Source organism: Balaenoptera ricei, chromosome 7 (genome assembly GCF_028023285.1).
Source record: "Balaenoptera ricei isolate mBalRic1 chromosome 7, mBalRic1.hap2, whole genome shotgun sequence".
Lineage (NCBI taxonomy): Eukaryota > Metazoa > Chordata > Mammalia > Artiodactyla > Balaenopteridae > Balaenoptera > Balaenoptera ricei.
In genome coordinates this window covers 68,689,887-68,715,832 of record NC_082645.1, presented here as the reverse complement: position 1 = coordinate 68,715,832, position 25,946 = coordinate 68,689,887, and the positions used below count along the sequence as shown (strand labels likewise).

The 25,946-nt window shown below is 38.5% G+C and overlaps 1 protein-coding gene across 5 annotated transcripts in view; it reads right to left on the bottom strand.

Annotated features, from left to right (window-relative positions):
* Positions 1–21,603, bottom strand: part of UBE2E3 (ubiquitin conjugating enzyme E2 E3) — a 90,902-nt gene extending 69,299 nt beyond the window's left edge. The window contains exons 1-3 of one of the 5 annotated variants that reach the window (XM_059928262.1): positions 21,445–21,603; positions 19,757–19,975; positions 17,931–17,981 (exon numbers count right to left, since the gene is read on the bottom strand). In XM_059928262.1, the coding sequence (XP_059784245.1) occupies positions 17,931–17,981; positions 19,757–19,950 (245 nt within the window). In that variant the 5' untranslated portion in view covers positions 19,951–19,975; positions 21,445–21,603. Of the gene's footprint in view, positions 1–17,930; positions 17,982–19,756; positions 19,976–20,491; positions 20,586–20,605; positions 20,794–21,014; positions 21,410–21,444 lie in introns of those variants that run through there. The other 4 variants (XM_059928260.1, XM_059928261.1, XM_059928264.1 and 1 more) reach the window with 4 other exon arrangements.
* Between the last annotated feature and the right edge of the window lie 4,343 nt (positions 21,604–25,946).

The window sequence follows — 25,946 nt, the reverse complement described above, 5'->3', positions numbered from 1 at the left end:
TCCATGTTTTGGAAAGTTACTTTAACAGATTTTTTAAGGTGTTTGTTTAATATACTCTCTGTCAATCTGAACCTGTATTCAACAAAACTTAAAAAAATACATATGTATCTTCCACATGCTAGAAACTGGGCTAAATGCTGATAATGAAAAATGCAAAGGATGGTTGCTGAACACAAAAATTTAACTCTCACCAGAGAAATAAATCAATTACCATGCTGTATAATATTTTCTTATTCTGTCCCACTCATCACTGCTATTTGTGGACTAGAATTATTTTTTTGTACAATTATTGGTTCTAATACCTCAGTTTTTCAAAATGTTCTTCCATAAACATGCCTGTTTATTTTTCCATATAACTGCTATTTACCATTACATGTAACATATACAAGGTATGTAATATCTAACTCACTAAAAAAAACAGATGAAATAGGATTATTATCTGGATTTCTGAGAGAAGAGTTAAATAACTTGCTCAAAAGCTCACAGTTAATCTGTGGAGCTGGGACTTGAACTTGTATTTGTCCAACTCCAGAGCCCTTTATCTGGGTCAGCTGGACTTTCTGGATGTACAAAAGGACAGTTTTTGCTCGTCTGTTTGTTTTGCGGGTGGAAGGGGGGGGGGGATCTGTCTCTGCTTTCCCAATAGTTGGGAATTTTATAGTCACAGTTATTACCTAACTATAATGGTGGCACCTTTGGTTTCCCCCCATCCCTAAATTTAAAAGAACTGTTCACAAGTATTTTCAACAAATAGAATATTGGCTTTTTGTTAAAAGAGAAGCATATTTTATTATTTTAAGGAAGAATTCTCTTCTACTTCACTGTTTAAGATTTGAGAGTCAGTTAAAATACACCAAATGGTGCTCAACATCAGGAGCGATTAGGAAAATGCAAATCCAAACCACAATGAGATGCCACTTCACACCCACCAGAATGGCTATAATGAACAAACAAACAAATAAACAACAGAAAATAAGTGTGGCAAGCACATGGAGAAATTCGACCCCTCATACATTATTGGTGAGACAGTAAAGTGGCATAGACTTTGTGAAAAACAGTTTGGCAAGTATATGACCACAATTCCACTCCTAGGAATGTACCCTAAAGAACTCAAAACAGGTATTCAAACAAATGCCTGTACACACAAGTTAACAGCAGCACTATTCACAACAGCCCAAAGGTGGAAACAACCAAAATGTCCATAACTTATGAGTGGATAAAATGTACCAAATGCTTTTATTTCATATTGTGTTTCTTTTTTTAAAAAAAACTGAAGTACAGTTGATATACAATATTATATAAATTACAGGTGTACAATATAGTGACTGATAATTTTTAAAGGTTATACTCCATGTATAGTTATTATAAAATATTGGCTATATTCCATGTTGTACAATATATCCTTGTAGCTTATTTTATACATAATAGTTTGTACCTCTTAATCCCCTACCCCTATGTTGCCCCTCCCCCCCAATAACGACTAATTTGTTCTCTGTATCTGTGAGTCTGTTTCTTTTTTTTAGTTATATCATATTATGTATTTCTTGAAATGCTCAATAACTTTTCTTCTTTAGCCTACTGTTGTGATATATCAGAGGACTGGGAACTGCCATTCTTCAGTCTTGCAACAAACTTCCTTTGTTTGAAGAGTATTCTATTTGTTTTTACAATTTTAATGTTCTTTGTTCATCAATGAAATTAGACCATTGTCATTTTGGCAGTACTAGTATCATGCTTGGGGACTTAGGTCATATTTGCCTCAAAACATTTAAGGTAGTTTGTCATCTTTTCCTATGCTCTAGAATAAAAGATAATATCGGAAAGAGTTACCACTTGGAAGTTTAAAACATCTTAACTGTAAATCTATAGAGAAAAGTATTTAATAAAAGTATTAAGCATAAATTTTTAAAAGTTATTTTACAAATAATCTAATTCATGTTTTCAAATGAATCATACTCTGTCAATTATCGTTAAGAGACTGCTGTTGAAGTTTGTTTTAAATTTTCTTTTTTTTTTTTTAAATAAAAACATCTAGTAATTTAGGGATGTCTCTGGTGCTTTTAGCTAATGCCATCTTCCTCCAAAGTTGCATCTTATTAAGTTCTGATTAACTTCTATTTTCAGCTGTTCACACTAAAATTTCATGCCCTCATTAAGTCATTAGCTACACACACATACATATACACACGGCCCTAATGTTTCGCACACTCCTGCCACACACTTTTACCAATCTTTTGCATTAGGACACAGGCAATCAAAGTATAGAGAGTGCTTATGTTAAGAAACAGCTAGCCATTAAAAACCAAGTAAGAAACACGATCTTAACTTTTCTCTAGCTTCATAGAGAATACATGGTATTTCATTATCTCCCCTGTCCCTTCCCAAGTCTGCTCATCCCAACAAGGACCCTAAACCTCAGAGCACTATTTCTCAAAAAACTGATTACAGTGCAGCTAGTACATGAATCCTAAGACATGCTTCTCAAAATGCACATTCTCAGGCCACCCTTGGACTACGAAATTAGAATCTCTGCTTTGGACAATGCTTGATTACAAGAATCTTTTGATTCACCAAGCCTAACCAGAACACTGCCCACATATAGCATTAGGGCAAGGTAACGCCACAACTTATCATACTAACTGGGATATTTCTGAAAGTGAAAGGAAATGCTATTAACAATTACACCAAGACAAAAGATATAAACCAGGATGTATGGTCAAAGTAGGGTTCCTGTGGTATGCCTCACCTCTGAGAATTTGGCTAGCTTCAGAACTACTTTCAACTTAGGAGTTCATTAACATTATCCTAAAATGTAGTGCAAGAGTATTATACTAAGAGGTGAAAATGTAAAGAAACGTAAGATCCACACCCAGTTCTGGTGCCCAGTTCAGTTGGAAAGAAAGAGCATGTGACAAGAGGCGATAAGTAGCAGAGAATAAATATGTAGGTCTCTCAAAAGAGAGATATGCAGCAAAGGCTTCACAAGATGTAGGATTTGAAATGGGCCTTAAAGGAGCACTACTGTTTGGTGGATGAAAGCCAGTCTATGCAGTGAGAGAAGGTAAACAGAGATGCAGAGCCTAGAAACCCATGTTATGCCCAGGGGGTGGGAAACAGACCACTTCTGCCAGAGCATAGCTTTTATACGTAACAGAAATTTAAAATAAAGATAAGTTAAGAACCAAATGCAGAACGTTTTGACGTACACCCACTAAAATTCCTGAGGGAATTCCATAATCAAGAAGCAGCTGTGACACAATGTGACATGAGTGCCCAGGGGAAATGAGAAGGGATAAAAGATACAAGAGTGAAAAAAAAGAATAATACCCCACATAAGAGGAAATACTAAATACTTAAAGAAGAGTAATTAGGAGAAAGAAGAGACATTTCAGGGACGTCAAAAAGAAGTTGAAAGTAAAGACATATAAGAAGGCAGGCAGTTAAAACAAAAAAGAAATTAAAAATAAGTCATATGAAGAAAACACTGACAGCTAGATTACCAAATAGCTTTTTCAAATAAAATAGAAGAGGAAAAGCCAGATTACAAAAAGATGAAAGAAATACAAGACAGAAAGGTGGAGATGTGGCGATATATATGGCTCAGTAAACTAGAAGATAAATGGGCAGCCAGAGAGTGGATAAGAAGAGAAAAGGTGACAATTAAATGGGCTTTAAAAAAAAAAACCTCTCAGAAACAGGATAAGGTTAATAATTGGAAAGAGACTGGAGATAAATGAAAAGGAAAGGTTCAGTTTCAGGCAATGGGCTAGCAGAAAAATCCTGTTAAGAGCACAGGTTTTCCTGTAAATAAAATCAAATTCACTCACAATAAAAAGATCAAAGGAATATACAAAGATACATATTTGCCAGAGAGTGTGTATATGTACACGTTAAGGTCATACAAAAAGCTTAAATTTAATGAAGGATTTCAGAGTTTGGGGGAGGTGTAAAAAGTAAAATGCTAGAGGAAAAAAATATCTATTTTTTGCATAGAAGACAATTTCATATGCAGTAAAATCATACACATTTGGTCATGATAGATTTTACATAAGAAGTCTATTACAAATCATACATTACTAAAGCAATGCTATACAAAAATATTTTTATCACAGCATTATGATTTGCTATCATTATAATGTGGAATCTAGACCAGTAATTTGCAACTGGAAATGATAACCCTTCTTCCCCCCTAGACATCTGGAAATGGGAGGAGGAGTTGGTTTCTGGTGGCCACAGTACTGGGAGAGGCCCTACTAACACTATGTCAGCGAAGTCCAAGGATGCTCAGCGTCTTCTAAGGCAAAGCACAACCCAGTCCAAAATGCCGAGGTGGACACTGATAAGAAACACTGTAAACAGACAAAGAAGGTCGCTTTTCTTGTGTATTCTTCTTTCATATTTAGATAAAAATGAACAACAAAGTTCATTCTTAAACTTAATTCTTGTGATAATTTGATTCTGATAAAGGTCTTTGCATTCCAACTTAATCTATTTAAATTCAGAACTTAAGACATATAGTTCTAATAAAGGAATTTTGGTTATTCTAATGCTAAGACATTGATTATCCCTTGACAAATGAAGAGGTGGCCAGGAAAATATGTTATGCTTAAAGCAACAGTTTCGGTAAGTATTCAGTTTTAAAAATAACACCTAGGGCATTGGTTAAGTTGAATAACATGCATTTGCATTATTTTACCACCAAATATGTCCATGCAACTTTTATACATCCAAAGTTTCCTAAGGCAAAGCAATTTAAATTGAAGTTTATTTAAAATTAAGAAGGTCTGTAAGGACTATAGCAGCATATACTGAAGTACTGCAATGGAATGAAACACTACAAGTTCACAACGAGTCTGAAAAGGATAATAGGAAACCAACTCATTATTCTGAAAAGGAAGAAAAAAATAAATCTGATAAACAAGGGGAAGAATTAACCACTTATTCTGCCTTCACTATGTAACTCACCAGATTGGTAACCAAATGGAAGATGTGGGTAAATTTCTCTTAAGAGGTGTATTCCAATGACTATCAGCATCACAAAAAGACAATCAGATCTTAAGTGTTTCCTGATAGAAAAGCTCACTACAACCTATAAAGCAGTTTTGTCAAAAGAAAAAAAGGGGGGGGGGGGATATCAATCCTGAATATGAACAAGCCTCTTGACCTAACTCCCAAATTTACAGGAAACACTGAACACAAAGAAAGATATTATACTATGACTAAGAATGTAATAAGCAAATCCAGACTTAGAAACTCAGCCCTATTTCGTTAAATAAATTGCAAAAATGAAAAAAGAGAAAGACAAAAACAAAAAGAGAGAACTTATAGATTGGAAGATACATAAAAAACATTGACCAATCACAGTGTCTCTACTTTATTTGGATACTGATTCAAATTAGTTGTGAAGAAGGAAGGTAGACATCCCTGAGACATTTGTAAATTTGAACAATGACTGATTCAGGAATTCTGATATTTTTAGATGTGTTAATGACATTGTGGTTAAATTAAAAGAAGTCCTTACCTTTTGAAAATGCACACTGAAATAGCTGTTCTTTCAAAATGCAGATGAAATGATGTCTGAGATTTGCTTCAATGTAATATGGGAGGGTGAAATGGTTTGGTGTTATAGATGAAACGAAATTGGTCAAAGGTTGGTAACTATTGAAACTGGGTGAAGGCTACAAGGGCATTTATCACACTAGTCTGTTTACTTCTGTATATGTTTCAAGTTCTCCATAATAAGTTTATTTTAAAAAATTAAGAAACCTCAGCAGGAGGGAAAAGCGATCATTTGCAACATGTTTATTTTCCGGCTTATAAAAGAACAAAATGAATACTTGGCATAGTCCTCTAATGGATATGGGGATATTAAGCATCTGGGAGGATATAACAGAAATGTCTTTACAAATTTTAAACAGACACTGGTGTAAATAAAATAAAGAAAATCTAAAGGTGCACTAGTTAAAACCGTCGCTGAATTCCACACGGGTCGTGTGCATCTAAGTTTGTGTTTAAACCCTTCAAATGCCAGATTTCCCCTCTTTGTGATAGCAGGTAGATTTACTACAAGTATTTACAAATCCAACAAATATTACCAATACCCTTAGAAACAAGTGTGAAACAAAAATAAAACCATAAAGCCAAGGCTTTATGATGCCCTCTATATTTTGATGTTGTTACTGTTTAAATTGAGAAGACTACAGAAAGCAGTAGGAAGCCATAAAAAATGTGTAGCCACAATCTTCTGAGATCGATTCTCTTGGGGACCCTAAATAAATGGATTCTTGACCTACTAAAATTTAATGTAAAAAAATGATCCATTTGTAAAGGACCTATAAGATTGTAAATGGCAAAACAAACTACAAATAACCACCCTCAGAAAGGGAATGAATGGTGTTTATAAAAAGCGAGTCCCATGGATATAAAGGGAGAATCATCATGATGATTTATAAGTAAAGGAAAATAAAATAAAAAGGTAACAAAATTCATGTTTCCCTAGGCCTTTCACTCAGACCAAAACATGTGGAGCTATACTCCCAAAAGCAATTTCAGACTAGAGATGTCTTTATTTTTCCCCAGACAAGCTAGAAGTTAAACAGAATGACAAAGTATATTTACTCTGGGACAGTGAAGCAGCAAAGAAACTTCAGAATGGCAAAACTGGTCCAAATCCCTCCAAAACAGACAGATTAAACCTTGGACAATGAATGAACAAGGCAATATTGCAACTCCTTTCAAAGTTTTATCTGTTGCAAATAACCATAAAATTAAAATAATTATTATTTACAACAAGGACCAAACAGGAGGCTGGGATTTTTAAAATTTAATAACTCTAGAAATTTGACCCTCTTGCTATTACTTAAGGTTAATCACATCTTACTGACCATCACATCCAAAACAGGTGCTAAAAACAAGCTTACGCTATTTCCTTTTATACCCTTATAAAACTGATGAAATGTCAACAGAAAGAAAAAGCTGAAAGTTTTAGAATTTAATTTTTATACAGCATTTAGACAAGATGCAAGACACAGATATGATTCACAAAACTCATTTAGTTTTATCAATCTAAAATGAACTATATCAACCTAGCAGGTCACACTGAAAACATTAGGTCTGTTTTCTAAGCAGAACAGTTCCTCTTCCAGAGAAACTCCTAGGAAAAAAGCAAATCTCCATACTATTATCTGGAAATATTTTTGTATAAATTCACAAGTTTAGGAAAAATAGTGCTTAAATAAACTATGAAACTATAGAAAACAAGACAAAATTAAGAGGGATCTAATATAAAGCCAAATTTCTATAAAAAGTCAGATCTAATACCAGTATTAAAAAATAACAAGAGCACATGTTGCTGAGAAATCAGCATTAAAATACTCCTAAAATCCTATGTGATTAGGACTTTTCTCCATAAAACTAGAAATTCTTATCCATAGATTTTTTTTCCAACTTCAAAGCAATTCATAAACATAGACCACTTCACAATACCCCAGACAAAAAAGTAGAGGCAGATTTAAAGTCTCACTGCTTTGCCCAAAGAAAAGCCTTACACAAGGAACTACAAGCCAGAGAACAAAGATTTGCCTTTTCCATTACGATCATATTCAATCCCTGACCTTCTTCCTTACAAGGCAAGAGAATAGGCAAGAAAGCTGGCAACTTGGGGAATGCTCCTTGAAAAGAAAATGCTTCTGAATGATTTAAAAAGAAGAAGAAGAAGAAAAAAAATAAAAACCCAAGGCGAGCCTAGCACCCCCAAGCCGAAGAAGGCAACTCTTCTTTCTCCAACTCACCATCTGGACCTCACTTGCCAGGTTCTAAAACCATACAGTATTTTGGATCCTTCAAGAGACTATAAGCAAACAAATGGGATGTACTTATACTAAGCATGCACCTACAAACCCTTAAACAACTCTGAATGCTTTTACCAGATTTCTCAAGCAGCAGTGTACAAAAGCAAAAGTGCTTACCTTCACGTAAAAAGTAAGCCTAAAGGGCTTCCCTGGTGGCGCAGTGGTTAAGAATCTGCCTGCCAATGCAGGGGACACGCGTTCAAGTCCTGGTCCGGGAAGATCCCACATGCCGCGGATCCCACATCCCACTTGTTGCAGAGCAACTAAACCCGTGCGCCACAACTATAGAGCCCGCGCTCTAGAGCCCATGAGCCACAACTACTGAGCCCACGTGCTGCATCTACTGAAGCCTGCACACTCTAGAGCCCGTGTTCTGCAACGAGAAGCCGCCGCAACGAGAAGCCCGCGCACCGCAACGAAGAATAGCCCCCGCTCCCCTCAACTAGAGAAAGCCTGCGAGTAGCAATGAAGACCCAACACAGCCAAAAATAATAAATAAATAAATGTATTAAAAAAAAAAAAAGTAAGCCTACATTTTTGCCCTGGAGCTGTTATATATATATGCACTACATGTGTGACAACTCTCAGATTAGCTTTTGAAATCTTAACAAGAATGATACTTCAAAGGATTGTTTTGGGAATTAAATAAAATAGCATATTAATAGGCACTATACTATGGAATCCAGTAGTGTCAGTCTGGGTGCTCACCTATTCATGAAGTATATATCCTTTGTATATAGGGAGAGAAATCGATTTCTCACTGAATATCCATACGCTCCCCGACATTTTCCAGCCACCTTGCAGTTGGTCGAGGCCATGTGATTAATTCATGTCTTAACTTCCAGACCAAAGCACTTAACAGTTAGACAGCACATGACCCTCTAGCTATCTTGCCTGGACACATGTTCCAAATGGCAGGGCTACAAGATGTAAGCTGCACAGATCTGAGCCGACACGTGGAAGAGCTAACCAGGAGAGTGTGGACCCACAGAGGACTTCATACAAGTGAGACAAATGTTTATATGTTCATGTTATAAGCTTTCTAGGTTTGTTTGTTAACGCAACACAGCTTAGCAAAATTCAACGTCTCCTTTTACAGCCTAACTGCACTCAAATGCTAGACAAAATGCATACATAAAAATGGCAAGTCCTGAGCTTAGGTATTAAAGGATATCTTCCTTTCTGTGTAATTTTGTATATCCAGGATGAATAGAATGGTTAAAAGAGAATTCTGTTAGCAAAGCAGAAAAGTAATCGAATGTACACAGAATAACTTAAAAAAGAAACTGATACTTATAGTTTCACCTTAAGGAGAAAAGATTCTAAAATCAAGAGTCTAAACTTTTTTCTAGTTAAGCACACAAATTATACAAAAAAAAAAAAAAAAAAGCAACAGTACAAAAACAACAACTGAGAAACTAAAAACAGCTATCAGGAAACAGGTAAAAGAAAGAAAAGCTGAACAAGACTTTAAACACCCTTTCACCATGAGTAAAATAGCTGAAGTCACTTGTCATTGTAACAGAAGTATTATAGAGCCACAACTGCTTACCCGCAATTCTGGAATATCCCAAAAGCTCTAAAAATCAAAGATTAAAAAAAAAGTAAGTTTGGAGAAAAATAATTTGGCAGCAACACCAAACATGAACTAACCAAAAACTATCTGTAGTGTCTATTTATCCCCTTAATATGAACATGCATACAATTTGACTGTAGAAATATGAATGTGTTTGTTTATGGAGTGCTTCTCCAGATCCCACTGGCGGTGTTACATAAAACACAACAAACATATCATATTCCCTTTCTAAAATCTTAAAATTTCCAAATTCTGAAACATTACAGGCCCCAAGAGTTTGAAATAAAGGACTGTGGACTTGTAACAATAATAGAAGTAAATAATCTCTGTATTGTCTTAATGATAAAAATAAAAGTCAAATGAAGAGCATGGCTTTCTAACCTGTTTGTAGTTCAATCAATGTACTGAATCCAATTGAATTTTGATGACTTTCCAATGGTATTTCTACTTGATGATACTTCAATATTCCCAGTAGCACACAGATACAACCAGCCTAAAGCTAAATCATGAGAGGGTATAATTAACTAGGAGACTAGTTAATTAAAAATACTGCTGTAAGCATTTCTGGCCTCAATAGACCATAATTTAGCAGGTACTCAAGGTAGCCATTCCTGTAGGTTCACATAAAAAAACAGACATGTATCAGATAACATAAGATAAACTACAGCACAAGAGTAGTGGGAGATGTGGACACCAACTCTGAGGAAGGTATAGGAGAATGTATTCAGTAGGCATCACTAGTAAGATAGGAAAATGGTAAAAAGCAAACCATGTAAAAATTAAAGAGGCAAGGTACTGGAATAAACATCTACAGCAGGATTTCTCAACCTCAGCACCACTGACATTTTATAGCCCAGATAAATCTTTGCTGGAGGGAGTTGACCTAGGCATTACAAGGTATTTAGCAGCGTCCCTAACCTCTACTCACTAAATTATCAGTAGCAGCCCCTCTTCCACCAGTTGTGAAAAGTCTCTAGGCATTGCCAATTGCCCCCTAGGCCAGGGTGGGGTGAGGGAATAAGAAGGCAAAAACTGCCCCCAGTTGAGAACTGAGGCAAGAGAAATATTAAAAGTTTAAAGATGTTTATTCTTCAAGATTCTAAAATGCCAAATATATTTCCCTGTTAAAAGCAGTATGGGAAGGGAAAAAACCATTTTCTATTTCTCTAGATCTACAGGTGGTTTTATTCTATGTTTTTAATCTTAATTTTGTAGGAAAGACCAGAATGGCAGATCAAGTTCTCCGTTATCAATCGGAGCGCCCGGCACTCTAAGGAACAATGACTTGTTGACTTTCTTATAACTAAACATATCCATCTGCTGTTACAGCAACTTATTCAAGGAGAGAATAAGGTACCAGTTGGTTATGTATAGAAAGGAACAACAAAACAATTTGAGAGTCCTGCATGTAGCGGCAAAGTAACCACGCAACTTTTTAAATGCACAGTTTTCACACACTTTGTAATTACATTATCTGCACTGAACTTAATAGATCCCTAATAGAAATGTGACCTTTAGATGGGGAAGAATATTATTTTCAATCACATCATTCTTTTGGAAAAAATTTTTAGTCACAAGAGAACTGAGTCCTTCTGCTACACTGGCATATATAAGGGAAATAATTAGCTTTACTGTGAATCAATTTCCTTTTATAATAAAAATGGTAACCAAATACCTCTGAATAATCATATTAAAAATTACAATTATGAAAAAGTAAAGAATATATGGGATATTTAATAGATTTTCTCCAATCCAAACTCATTGTTTTGCCTGGAATTTCTATTCCTGTCAATCTGACAGACTTCAACTTATTTATTAACTTAATAAATCTTCACATGAAAAGCACGGTGTGAAGCAAGACAGAAAAATGTTCAAGACAATCCTCCTTTCAAAGGAACACTAACTCTTGCAGAAGGTAGACAAATAAGTAAATAATTATAGTATATAGTATTAACATACCGGATTCACGTATTGATATTACAGCTGCGCTGAACCAATTATTAGCTTATTGAAAAATAAAACATTTAAAATTATCAGGAATGTCCAAGTACCAAGAAAAATCCTCATGATTTTTGAGGTCTATGCTGATGCCAAAATGTAATTAATTAATAATAAAATAAGAACTATCAGACAACCATCAGAATGGGAGAAAATATTTGCAAATGAAGCAACTGACAAAGGATTAATCTCCAAGATTTACAAGCAGCTCATGCAGCTCAATAACAAAAAAACGAACAACCCAATCCAAAAATGGGCAGAAGACCTAAATAGACATTTCTCCAAAGAAGATATACAGATGGCCTACAGACACATGAAAGAATGCTCAACATCATTAATCATTAGAGAAATGCAAATCAAAACTACAATGAGATATCATCTCACACCGGTCAGAATGGCCATCATCAAAAAATCTAGAAACAATAAATGCTGGAGAGGGTGTGGAGGAAAGTGAACACTCTTGCACTGTTGGTGGGAATGTAAATTGATACAGCCACTATGGAGAACAGTATGGAGGTTCCTTAAAAAACTACAAATAGTAACTACCATACGACCCAGCAATCCTACTACTGGGCATATACCCTGAGAAAACCATAGGTCAAAAAGTGTCATGTACCACAATGTTCATTGCAGCTCTATTTACAATAGCCAGGACATGGAAGCAACCTAAATGTCCATCGACAGATGAATGGATAAAGAAGATGTGGCACATATATACAATGGAATATTACTCAGCCATAAAAAGAAATGAAATGGAGGTATTTGTAATGAGGTGGATGGAGTTAGAGTCTGTCATACAGAGTGAAGTAAGTCAGAAAGAGAAAAACAAATACAGTATGCTAACACATATACACGGAATCTAAGGAAAAAAAAAAAAGGCCATGAAGAACCTAGTGGCAAGACGGGAATAAAGACACAGACCTACTAGAGAATGGACTTGAGGATATGGGGAGTGGGTGGGGTGAGATGTGACAGGGTAAGAGAGTGTCATGGACATATATACACTACCAAATGTAAAATAGATAGCTAGTGGGAAGCAGCCGCATAGCACAGGGAGATCAGCTCGGTGCTTTGTGACCACCTAGAGGGGTGGGATGGGGAGGGTGGGAGGGAGGGAGATGCAAGAGGGAAGAGAAATGGGAACATATTGTATATGTATAACTGATTCACTTTGTTATAAAGCAGAAGCTAACACACCATTGTAAGGCAATTATACTTCAATAAAGATGTTTAAAAAAAAAGAACTCTCCCTTGGTAGATGACCACAGTAGAGTGAGATGGAAAACACCTTCAGTCAGAGTAGTTCTATACTTATCTGTTTTACAAATCGAGCATCCAACTGAGATTTAATTTTTATAAAAAGGCAACTGCAGGATTTTTTTTCAAGAGTTGAGAACAAAAGGACTAGATGATTAATGACACAATTTTGTTTTATAAAATAGGGTACCTTCACATAGCACACACTGGCTAATATAAACTGGCTAATATTGTTGGCTAATAACAATCGAATGCATAAGTAAAAAAGAAAAAGCAATCTATCCATATGTGTGGGAGGGTTTAAAACCAAGTATTGTATAAGCAACCAACAAAGCTATGTAGATATCATATGTTATTTTGATCATGACCTGCTTTCATACACCAATCAGAGAAAGCTTCCAAAATCTCTCCCTAGATCAGAGAGAAGGAAAGAATGCTATGTTTAGGTAACGAGTAAACTGTATCAATTCAGAATCTAAATTTTACAAAAACATTGATATAATCTCATTCTCAACACAGTAAAACTACAAATTCCTACAATGGAACATTTAAAAGGGAAAACATAACTATCACCATTATTTAAGAATTTTTTATTATAATTTATTGGACAGTCAGAGCATTCTCTACTGAATGACGTATCATTAACCTTATGCATATTCCTTTAAAGAGGATATACTATTTGTTCAGCTTTACCCAATGTTCTTAGGTTTATTTTCTTTTTTACTCAAGTTCCAAGGAACTGCTTTTACTAACATCAAAAAAACAGCTGCCTGACATAGTCTCAATAAATAGGTGCGGAGCTGATTAGGATGAAATTATTCCTACAGTCAGATGCTGATGCACTGGAGAAAACGCCAGCAAGAGTGAAGGCATACTGCTATAAACTAGCTCTTTAACCATGCTACGGCCACTTTATTGACCAAGTTTACATTGTTAAAAAAATTTTAAACATATTAATTCATCTAATCCTCACAACAAACTTATAAAGAGGGATATCATTTTAATCTTCATCATACAGATAAGAAACTGAAAGACAGAAATATTCCATACCTTATCTAAGTTAACATAGCTATTAAGTGCCAGAGCAGGGATTTGAACCCACACAGTCCAGTTCCAGTACCACTGCTTTTCAAACCTTAATATACATACAATTCACCTGGAAATCTAGTTGAAATTCAGATCCTGATTCAGTACTTCTGTAGCGGGGGAGGCAAGATTCTACATTTCTAAAAATCTCACCTGTGATGCAGATGATGCTGGTCTGAAGACCACCCTTTGAGCAGCGAAGTTCTATCTTCCCTAGAAATGGTGCAAAGTGGTGGTAACCCTCCAAAGGAGATAGAGCTCATCCGGTTAGACAATTAGGCTTACAAATAAATCAGGGCTTGGCAACTTCTGGTTTAGAACTTAACTGCTTCTCTTATTAATTTTTTTTTTAGAAAGAAGGAAATGAGCAAAATTTGCAAGCATTAGTACCTACTTTCAGGTTTCGCATATTAATACTATAACTTGATACCGTCACACCTCCCTCCCAATAAGGTCTTTTCCACATTCAAAAACTATTTACAAATGTCCCTGAATACCTACTTTAACACAGATTCAATCTGAACATGTTAAAGAATATTTTTGGAGCGTATTTTTCTACTTTCTCAGATACAGAAAGAATTAGAGGCTAAGTTCAAAATCCAGCACCTTTCTAAACTTCTGCCACCTGTCAAGTCCTGAGAGGACAAGGACACTCTTTGGATGGAACGTAAATGTCTTAATAGCACATTCCCTTCATTCTCACTGGTGTATCAGCTGTTTATACTCTAATCTGGAATACAGTAAAGAGTATGAATTGAAGGCACTAAATGTTATATCCCTATGTTTAGAATGCTTTGGCCTAAAGCACTCTAGTACCTAAAAATTGAAATGCCATCAAATCACTGGAAATAACATTTTATCAAACTTTTATACTATTGGAAAAAGAAATATCAATACTATCAAAATGTTTTCAAACATGTTTAAAGCCACACACTCAATTCAGTAATTAAGTCTATCCTATGATCACCCTGGGTGTATACATATTTGACACAGCTGTATAATAACTAAAGAATATTTTATTAATTAAACATAGGAAGGAATTTAAGAAAAATCTTAATCAAGTCTGAGTAATTTTGGTTTTGTTGAGTTTTCTTGTATTCCATTCAACTTTTTCCTGAAAGTACACAGACATACTTTACATTTCTTACCTGAAGAAGAATTAAATGTGTCACGTACTTTGATAAGCTAATAAAAATCATATTCAAAACCATAATGGAATTCTGATTACACATTAAAGTCAAAAGAATTAGGTTTCATAGATTTCAGGCAATATGAATTCACATACTCTACAATTTATTAATATAGAGTCTCATTTTTAATTAAGACAAAAATTAACAAATTTAAACTGTACGATCATCATAAAGCTAAAATTCTCACCAACGCACTTGTGAATACAAGAACACCACAAGTATGACACAAAGGTAAAAACACAATACAGGGCTTCCCTGGTGGCGCAGTGGTTGAGGGTCTGCCTGCCAATGCAGGGGACACGGGTTCGAGCCCTGGTCTGGGAAGATCCCACATGCCGCGGAGCAACTGGGCCCGTGAGCCACAACTACTGAGCCTGAGCGTCTGGAGCCTGTGCTCCGCAACAAGAGAGGCCGCGACAGTGAGAGGCCCGCGCACCGCGATGAAGAGTGGCCCCCACTTGCCGCAACTGGAGAAAGCCCTCGCACAGAAACGAGGACCCAACACAGCCAAAAATAAACATAATAAAAAAAAAAAAAAAAAAAAAAAAAACACAATACAAATTTTAAATTAGCTGTCAAAATCCTAAAATGCTTCCACTAAACACTCACTATTCCAAATTCCTGCTCAAGAACAAGGACTAGATGTTCTTCCACCCAAAAGAATCTGAAGACTTATAGAAAAACACACAAAACTATGTGGGTGTTTTACTTGTCCAGCATATGAAGGAAGGCTGTGCCCAAACTAATAAAAAAAACTTCTCCAGTCTCCTACTAAGACTCATATTTTCTGTTTTTTTTCTTTAATCACTCACACAGTCACAAAGAAACTCATACGTAACAAGAAGCAGAGAACTGAAAGATGTCATTTGCAATAGTTGACAGTGATCACAAGTTGTGACGAGGGAAAGCACAGATGATGTAGTCCAAGTTACTGCACACGAGCAAGCCCAAAGGTTCACTATTTCACTAGCCTAATCACTAAATGTGAAGCATTATTTCATGGACTGAAAGGAAATCTGGTAGATAAAGAGAAAAATAATAACAAGTTAAACTTTCTATCTCCAAGAAAGACTCTACTTCCTCTAAAATAATCATCAGTGACCTTGTGGAAACATTCCTGGGCTAAACATGTAGAGCACATTTCTTCAGCAACTGCAACACTAAGCAACTGCTCTGAGGGCATCTCACACATGCCTACTGGGTTCGCTAGATCTGCACAAGAACACTAGTTTGTGCCATTTGCAGAAAATCAACAAAAACTTTTAAAAAATGTTTGACCTTACGTGCAATTTTAAAACATTTAAGACCTTTGAACTGATAGATCTTTATGCCTTTTACAATGAGAAATACCAGAATACACTCTGCAAGTTAAGTGATTCTTCCAGAGAGCAAATTTAACTTGACCTCCCTAAATGGCTACAGATTTGACACACCATTTAGAAGCCTGAAAGGAAATACTTTCATTTATTTATTCTCTAAAGCAGTGCCGTTCAACAGAAATATAATGCGAGCCACATATGTAATTTTAAATTGTCTAATAACCGTATTAAAATGGTAAAAAGAAGAAATTAATTTTAAAACATTTTATGTAACCCAACATATCAAAAATATTAATATTTCAACATGCAATAAATATTTTTCAGAAAATCAGTTAAGATATTTTACAAAAATTCTTTTCTTCATACTAAGTTTTCAAAATCTGATGTGTATTCTACACTTACAGAACATCTCATTTTTGGACTACAGCTGAAATGGTCAATAACCACAAGTGGTTAGTGGCTACGTTACTGGACAGTGCAGCTCGTAAGCGCTACTTTGAGATCTGACATACCACTATGTTTAAAATTAGTCTACATTCATGTTTCCTTTTTGAACTGAAATGTCTGATTACAACAAGTATGAGCAAATAAGGATCAGATCACCTTACTGGAGGACCCAGTTAACACACATGATAAGAAGCAGTTGGATTATATCCTATTATATCTCAAGTAGACTTCAGAAATAGGTCTGATCATCACAAGTGAACACAACTTGTAGCAAAAATATAGGTAAGACAAGAAAACATTTTCATACCAAACCACAACACTGCCTTATTTCTAGCAGCCACTCTTGTTCTTGAGCAGGTATCTCCATGCAAATTATCTAAAGACTGGTTTTCTAAGTTTGATGAATTTTGGAAGCCATAAAGTCACTGCTGAAAAACTGAGCACTAAGTAAGAGGAATTTAAAAAAATTTTTCAGGGAAAAAATTATCAACCAGTTACTTTTAATACACCTATACCAACCAACAATCTTAAATTATTCTACATGAGTTTCACTGAAATGACTTCTTTCCACAAATTCCAACTCATTCACTGCTTTTTATACATGTATTTCAAGTACTAAAATTACTAAGAATTTTCCCAAGTAATTAGGCCATTTAATTAAAATGAAAATAATTCCAGCAATGCATTCTCTAGAAAGCAGCAACTAAAACCATTAGCTTAGCACGTAAAATTTGTCCTTAAGGCAAGTTACTGCATAAATCAAACAGAAACAACTATACTCTTGTTTACTGCATTTACATTTTGTAACACCACATTCAGCAATTTCTAAATTTGGAAGGTCAGTTCAGATTGCACACAAGCAGTAACTTTAAAGCTTAGCAAAATTTTAGAAGTTTCTGCAATATACTTCTGAATAAACACAGTATAGAACTACTACGGCAGAACAAAAATCAGCACTATTCATACTAATCCCAGCAAGAAGCACAAAATCAATATATTCGTAAGTCCGAAGTGTATGATACACGCTAAAAAGGTTTTATTCCTCCCGAATTTATTTAATTCACCCAAGACAATTTTTGTTTCATCCACTTGCAAAGCTGAAAAGAAGCAAATGTAGCCTCTTCTGCAGCACACATATTCAAGGACAATACATGAATCTCTTGATATTTTTCCACAATTTGAAATTAAAACAAGATTTGTTTCTTACCTGCAGTTAGGAGGAGGATCAAGGGTTATTTCAGCTAGCTCCTTCTGAATTCTGTTAGTGAAATGAGAAGAGACAAAAAGGATCTGAGAGAGTCTACAGAATAACCGGGGAATCACACTGCCCTCTACCACCATGCAGTTAAATGCAAGGCTGGCTTCGCCTTCAGTAACGCTAACATGGCTGCTTCCTCTTTGTTCTCAGAGGCATAACCCAAATCCCTTAACAGAAACTTTGCAGCTTTTTTTCTCACTTGCTACTATAAATAAGTAAGACGTTTACACCTGATTTGAGAACTAGCCCTCTGCTAGTACTCAGTAAAGGATATAAAATGTATTTTAAAACACTTTTTACCAAAGAAATTCTCTTTTCAAGCTTATATGCAAATGAGACAAGAAGGGAGGAGGGAAAGCACTGGAATATTTGACAATGACTTCAAGTCACTTTTACCAAGGTAAGAGTTAACAGGCTACTGCAAGTGCACATTAATAATTCTGACAATATTTTATCTTTAAAAAAAAAGAGTTTGAAATTTACAAATATTTTTACCAGTGAAAAACTTCCAAAGGATTCTGGCATTCTTATTTAACTGAATCTGTCTTCCCTGACCTTAGGTACAGCATTTAAATTTAATAAATTTGGGAGAAGAGATAATGATAGCCTTGAGGTAAGAGGAAAAAAACGCAGTCCTTATTTTATTCAAATTTAAAATGCTTTCAAAACTTAAGATGTGTCTAATACGTTCATCAACAAGATTACAACAAATTGAGAATTTTAAATTATCTCAAAGACTGCTGTTATTTCATAAATATTCTCATTATTAATACTTGATTATTGATATAATAGAGGTGAAAATCCATAGAATATCACTACAGAATGCCAACATTTGATCAGCTTTTATATTTTCTTTTTCTTTTGGTTGTGATCAACAAAAATCAATAAAATGTCAATATTGGTTAGTGCTATAGAAGCATTTGATGTATAATTACTAGAAATCATGGGTATTCCACTACTACTACCACTGATGGAGTCCCACTGACAGTCTTTTTTTCACCATTACAGATAACATAAATCAACAAGAAACAAATGATCTTTCACTTATATCCAACAAAATATGTTTCTCCTGCTGTTGAGTATTAATGTGACAAGCATATCCACAAGTTTTAGAGTGAAGAGGAAAAATGACAAAGTTGTCACTCACCAAGTGCCACCTAAAATGTAAATGGCTACTTTTCAGTTTTATTTGCCCTCACAAGGACACAGAGCTATATAACCATAGCCTAATTACAGAAAGTAATACCTGGGATGCATGACTTAAAGTCGTTTGTAAAACTGAAAGCAGATTTGGAGCACAATTTTAAAATCTGCTTTCAAATATAGCCAAGGCCTTGAATTTACAAATTTTCTAGCAAACATGACCATTTCTGATCATTAAGTTTCATGAAGAGAGACACTGCGGACCTAAGTGTCAATTTCAAGGAAGCCGAATATGACTCATAAAAAGGAAACATCCTCAATGCATCAGCTAATTTGGGTTCACCAAATATTCCTTGCCAACTCCTTAAACAATCTGTCAGATGTTAGTCCAATCTCTGCTCGAGGACACTCTCACTGAAGTTACCAAAGTACAGAACGAGTTTGCTTAAAAGTCTAATTCTAGGGAGGAGGATTATATGCCACCTAAAGAATGACAACTCATTCAAGTCCAAATAAAACTGAGCGCAAAGGAAATGTTTTCGAACTATTGCTACTGATATAAAACCAACAAAAGCGTCCAGCCATTTGGAAGACAACCTGACAACGTGCTTAATCCTTTTTTTACACATTACCTTTTAGCACTAGTGGATAACTTAGCAGTGGTTTTGCTAGAGAGTTTGGTGTTTTTCTTCTGCTGGGTGGCAGAAGGTTTTCTTTCTTCTTGTTCTTCAGGCTCTGGAGCGGCTGGGTCTCGCTGGTCCGCATCTGAACTACCACTGCTGGTGCTGGGGCTCTCATCATCGGACCTTTGCCGATCACTGGACATCTTGGTGAAGTTATTTCTTGGAAAACTTTTAAAGAGAAAAGGGGGAAAGAAAGGAAATGTAAGTCTAAGAAATAAGCCAACAGCATTTTCTTCTCTTAATCTTCACCTAAAATCATATTTTAATGAAAACGCTTCAAAAGTGTTCACACATCTCATCGTACAGGAAGGTTACAGGGGAGGTGATGTGTCTCACAACGGCAGCGTTCAGGGCTTTACCGAACTCAAGTTAGAAAACCCACTCACATTTTTTTCCATCCCTTGGACAATCTATCAATTGTCTACTTTCTCAGAAGGCATGAAACAGATTTGCCAGGGAACTTAGGCAACGAGCATTAATAACATATGACACACTGTAAATAACAGATCTCGCTGAAAAATGTTAAAAAGTCACTAATAACGTCTAAATATTTACACACTGACATTGGTCAAAGCTACCAAATTCCCTTTCCGAGAGGAAAACATACCCTATTAATAGCCCATATGCTTATTTAAGGTGGCGATTCCTCCTCTGAGCCCGTAAGCCTTTAAATACAACACTTACGAATTTTAAAAAATCAACTAACAAGCTGCTCTGGCCGTTTTCACGGCCAGCAGAGAAGATTCATCCGGCCAAGACCGAGCTGCCACCCTGGGAAAAGCAGAATTCAAACTGCACCTTCTGCAAAGCTCCCCGTGCCATCAAGGTTCCTCGCTCAATTTTTACATCACGGACCGACATTTTGTCCAAAATAACGAAAAAAAAAATTTGAGAGGAAAAACAAACAAACAAACAAAGCCCCAAGAAGTGCAACAAATTTCCGCGCCCGCCGAGGCGAGCCGCGGCCGGCGACGGCGGCCACGCAGCTCCGCGGCCCTTTGTGGGGAGGGCCGCGCGGGGGCCGCGGGCAGCGCTCACCGCGCCGGGCGCCAAGTGATGCGAGCAGCCCGGCCGGCCCCGCCGCGGCTCGCGGACACCGGCGGCGCGGGCTCCCGGCGCGAACAAAGCTGCCCGCCCCCGCCCCCTCCCCCACCGCCGCCACCGCCCCGGCCGCCCCCCACGCGGCCCCCCGGCCCCGCCGCCTTACCTCGGCCGCCCGCCCGGCCCGCTCGCGCGCCGCTACGATGTGGGGGAGGGAGAGAGAAAAAAACCCTTCCTTAAGGAAATGGAGGCAGCTGGGGGGGGGAAAGGGGGGGGAGGGAAAAAAAGAAGCCGAGGAGGCTCTGGCCGGGGAGTGTGGAACATTGAAAGTCGGAGGGGGTTGTGCAGTGCCGGGCTCCGGCCGGAGGGTGGCGCCGCCCAGCGCCTTCGGAAAAAAGTGGGGGGTGGGAGCTCGGCTGGGCGAGGGCGCGAGCTCCCGGCGAGGCGTAGGGGACGCGGGAGACCCCCGCGCACTGTGGCCTCCAGCCGCCGCCGCCCGGCTCGGCTCCTCCCGGCCGCGCAGTCAGCAAGTTCCGAGGCGAGCGCGGGGGGAGGGGAGGGCGCGGCGGCGGCGCGCGTGCTCGCTCGCTGCTTGCCTGGCGGACGGGCGCGCGCCGCCGGCGCCCGGCGGGCGCGAGCTGTTCTCGCGCGCTCCCGCGCGCTCTCTCCGCACCTCCCTTCACCCGGGGGGCGCACGCGTCCGCCCGCGCGCGGCCAGGACAAAGAGCGCGGCGGGGACCCGGCGGACTGGCCCCTGACGCCCTTGGCCGCGGAGCTGGTACCGGAGAAGGCGGGGGCACGGGCGCCGTCTCGCGGGGCCGCTGTGCCACGGGGTGGCTTCCGGCCTGAGCCCGCCTCCGGAGCGAGGCTGCCCATTGGACTACCCGCCCCGCAGGCTGGGGCCAGGGTCATCCCCGGGGCTGGCCGCATCCCCTCTCCCTACACACGGGCCGGCGTGGTCCACGGGGCCCCCACGCCTGGGCAAGGGCCCGGGGCGCGTGGCCGGGAGTCCCCCCGCTGCCCTGGAAGACTGGAGACTAATGGGTGTCGTTGACGAGGCCAGGCACGCAGGCGGAGGAAAGCTGCCTCTTGCCCCTCGTGTGAGCTAAAGGGGCAAGATGGGGTCTTGGGCATTGAGGGAGGGGAAAAGGATTTCGAGACTAGGTGAGCAGCCTCTGCTTCTCCTTGGCCCTCAGCCTTCCAAAGGGGAAGGTCCTTCGGATGCTTCGAAAACTTAAAAATTCAGAACAATTATTGAAATGTCCCACTCAACATTTTTTAAAGTGAAGAGGGTCCTTGTAAGGAGGGTTCATACCTGATGCTTTGCTGGATGCCCTTCTGACGTGCCTGCTAGACGCCAGTTCTGGAAAGAGAAGCCCTAAGTGATACTGGGTCAGAATGTCCACACAGAAAATCTTCAGATGGGGTTAAGGGAAGGTTAGTTTTGTTCTGTCATTCTCGCTTGCAATCTCCAGGTGGACTCTGCAGTTTTTGCCCCGGGCACAAAGTGGCCAGAAGTACAAAAACTTCCTGTTTGCAGCCCAGACCTTCTCCTGCTACTGAGAACTTGCTCCAGTGATGGATCCCCTAAGGAATTTGGGGATTCCTCTCCCACAAGTGTCAGGGGCAGGGGTGCTGGGAGAATGTGGAGTTCACAGAGGGAGTGACAATAGCAGAGTCATAACAGCTGAACTAGAATTAAAGGAAAAAACAAAAGGTTGAGTGAGCCAATATATTTACTTATTTTTCCTCCAAATAGAAAAGTTTTGGTAAATTGTTGCTTACAATTCTGACGAGTAAGTTACATTTCTGTGATTTTCCAAAGACAGTTATTCAGCGAACCTTTCGGAGGGCTATGCCCTAGGTGCTGGACACACAAAATTCACTCATTCAATTACTGTGTGACTCAAGCCAGGTCTCTCCTCTGTGCTAGAAGCAACCAGTCCAGAAGGGGAACAGGTCATTAAAGTGCACCAGGTCGATTAGGAGGAAGGACACTCTAGTCAGAAGGAATAGGAAGTCTCAGATGTGGAAGACAGAGCACGGTGTGTGTGTTGACAAGAAGTTTGACTGGGCTGGATCAAAGTGTACCTGTGGAAAGAGCTTGTTAGTGAAAATACAGGCAGAAGTTTCCCCCAACTTTTACACTGTGCTGCTACAGCAAAAGCCAACCAATTTGGAGTTTGGATTTTGCTCTATTTGGAATGGGAAGTTGTGAAAGGAAAGCTATATATAAAAAAGTGGGTTATTTTAGGAAATTTAATATCACAGAAGTAGACTGAAGGCCCAATGGCAATTTGCTGATAGGATTAGGGTGGGGCTAGGAGATTGGTAGATAAAGATATTTAGTTGTGTTTGGTAGCATTTTCCATGATAAAAGAAACAACAGTGGACTGAAAAGCAAGGGAACTGGATTCTAATCTTATTCTATCCAATTCATGTGACCTCAGGCAAGTTACTCTTTTTTTTAAAAAATAAATTGTATTTATGTATGTATGTATGTATGTATGTATGTATGTATGTATTGGCTGTGTCAGGTCTTCCTTGCTGCGCGCGGGCTTTCTCTAGTTGCGGCGAGCTGGGGCTACTCTTCGTTGTGGTGCGCAGGCTTCTCTCATTGCGGTGGCTTATTTTGTTGCGGAGCACACGCTCTAGGCGCGCAGGCTTCAGTAGTTGTGGCGCATGGGCTTAGTTGTTCCGCGGCATGTGGGATCTTCCCGGACCAGGGCTCGAACCCGTGTCTCCTGCATTGGCAGGCGGATTCTTAGCCACTGCGCCATCAGGGAAGCCTAGGCAAGTTACTCTTTCCAGTTCAGTCTTTCTCGTATGTAGCAAAAGTGTAAATCCTTGCTCAAAAATTTCATGATTCTTCAATGAGTTTGAAGTCATGGAGTTCCACTCAATATTCACGCAACAGATTACTTAGGAACTACCAAATGCTAAGAAATTGGAGTGAAATAATGGGTGCTGCTCTTCCTGAGCTCAGTGGGTAGTGGAACAGCCAGAAATGTAGACTACAGGATGAGAAGTGCTGCATTCAAGGAGTGGACAGAATGAGTGGAGTGTTATTAATTATGAATTAAAAATTAGTAATGGAATTATTAATTCAGCTTGGGGTTCTGCACCATGGGTTGTGGGTCAAAAGAAGTTGCAATGAACTGGGCCTGGAGGGATCAATAAGTGATAATATAGATAATGCTCTGGGCAAAGTACCTGGGACATAATAGGTGTTCAATAAATAGTACTTACCAAATTGTTAAAGTCACCATAAAGAAAATGAATGGCTCCATAAGGTGAGGGACATTAGTGGCCTGCCCTCACAGTATTAGGTACCCAGCTACCATTATTCACTTGACTGAAGGGGTTTGTTCAAGAAATTGTTTCCAGCTCACAGCTCTCCTCCAAGGTCATCTGACATCACTATCTTGACCAGAAGCAACTTGTAAGTTATGAATTGTTATCTAACTTGAAGTTCTTCCTCACAGGACACCTGTTTTATCTTTCTCTTTTTTTTGCCGTGTCTACCCTTGGAAACAGGGATCATGTCTTATAGGCATTCCTGAGCACATACGTATTTCACCTAGTGCAAATTATTCTATAAAGTATGTAATAAAAATTTTTCCCATATGACCCCTCAAAATAGTACCACAAAGTAGACATCAGCTACCACAAGAAGATTGTTCCCTCTTGGTTTCCTCTTTTTCTCTTCTTGGTATGGGGTCCTGCCAGCTTCTCACTCACAACTCTGAAAAAGGCAGAAGTAAGAGGAAAGATAAAAAATTCAATTGCAGCAGATATTGCCACAAAGATCTCTTCTCTCTTCCCCCCCCCCCCGCCCCCAAATGCTGTGACCAAAAGGAACTGGTCATTACAAGGGCAGACAAGGCAGGACCCAGAATCCTTTAGACTTACCTGGTTTGGGAGTTGCTTTCTCCCGTGCCTTTCAATGGGTCTCAGTGTTATATAGGTACATGAGTATGTGTGTGTGTAACCAAGAATTCTACAGGAATATACGTTTGATTTGCTTAATAAGTTTCTGAATTGAGTGATTATATAAGCTACGGTAGGGAAGCCACAGATCTTTTTAAATCACCCACCATGGCCAACAACATACCTTACACATAATGGATATAGAATACTTATTAATTTGTTTTGTTGATTTCAGAGTGCTTTCGTTTGTTTCCTTCCACACAATAACCTTTCTCAACATCCCTTCCTTTTAGCCTTTTTTTCAGGCTGTTTCAGATGCTATCCAGTTACTTGTATCCTTTTGTCCTCTGGCTATAAAACTCTTTCTATCCATTCAAAAAAAAAAAAAGAGTTTGGTTTATTAGGAAGTCATTTCCTGGCCCAGGCTTAGTTTAAGAAGCCATGATTGCCATTGTTAGTCTCAGTGTCTCTGGACCTCCAGAGTCCAATGCACTGATTGACATCTAGCGTTCCTCCATTGTGTCATGTGTACAAAACCTGCTGTGTGCCAGACCCTGGGCTGGGGCGTGGAAATGGAAAGGTGCATTAAGCCTCTGTTTGACTTCAGGGACTTCAAGGCACAAAACTCGATGATCATTTCCTGCTTTTCTCCTTTGAGATGACTCTGAGGGAGAGTATATACCAAAAAGGGCTCATGTCTTTATTCCATAAAGAGCTTGTACACATGAAATGAAAACATAAGCACCTTAATAAGACAAAAGTCATGAACAGATACATTTTTTTTTGGCCACACCGTGCAGCTTGTGGGATCCTAGTTCTGGCTTGCAGGATTCTAGTTCCCTGACCAGGGGTGGAACCTGGGCCCCCTGCAGTATAAGTGGAGAGTCCTAACCACTGGACCGCCAAGGAATTCCCTGAACAGATTCATTTTAAAAGAAATACATTTATTTAAACTTATTTTAACAAAACAAAACCCTCAACCTTGCTAAGTATCAAAAAAAGGAAAATTAAAATGAGATACATATCAAAATAACAAAAAGAATTTTTAGTGATTATAATCATTGCTGGCAAATTAGTTAAAAAATTTCCCTTTGTCCATTTCCAGTGGCAACGAAAGTTGGTACTAGCTGTTTGAAAAGCAGTTTGTAAGTCTATGTCAGGAATCTTA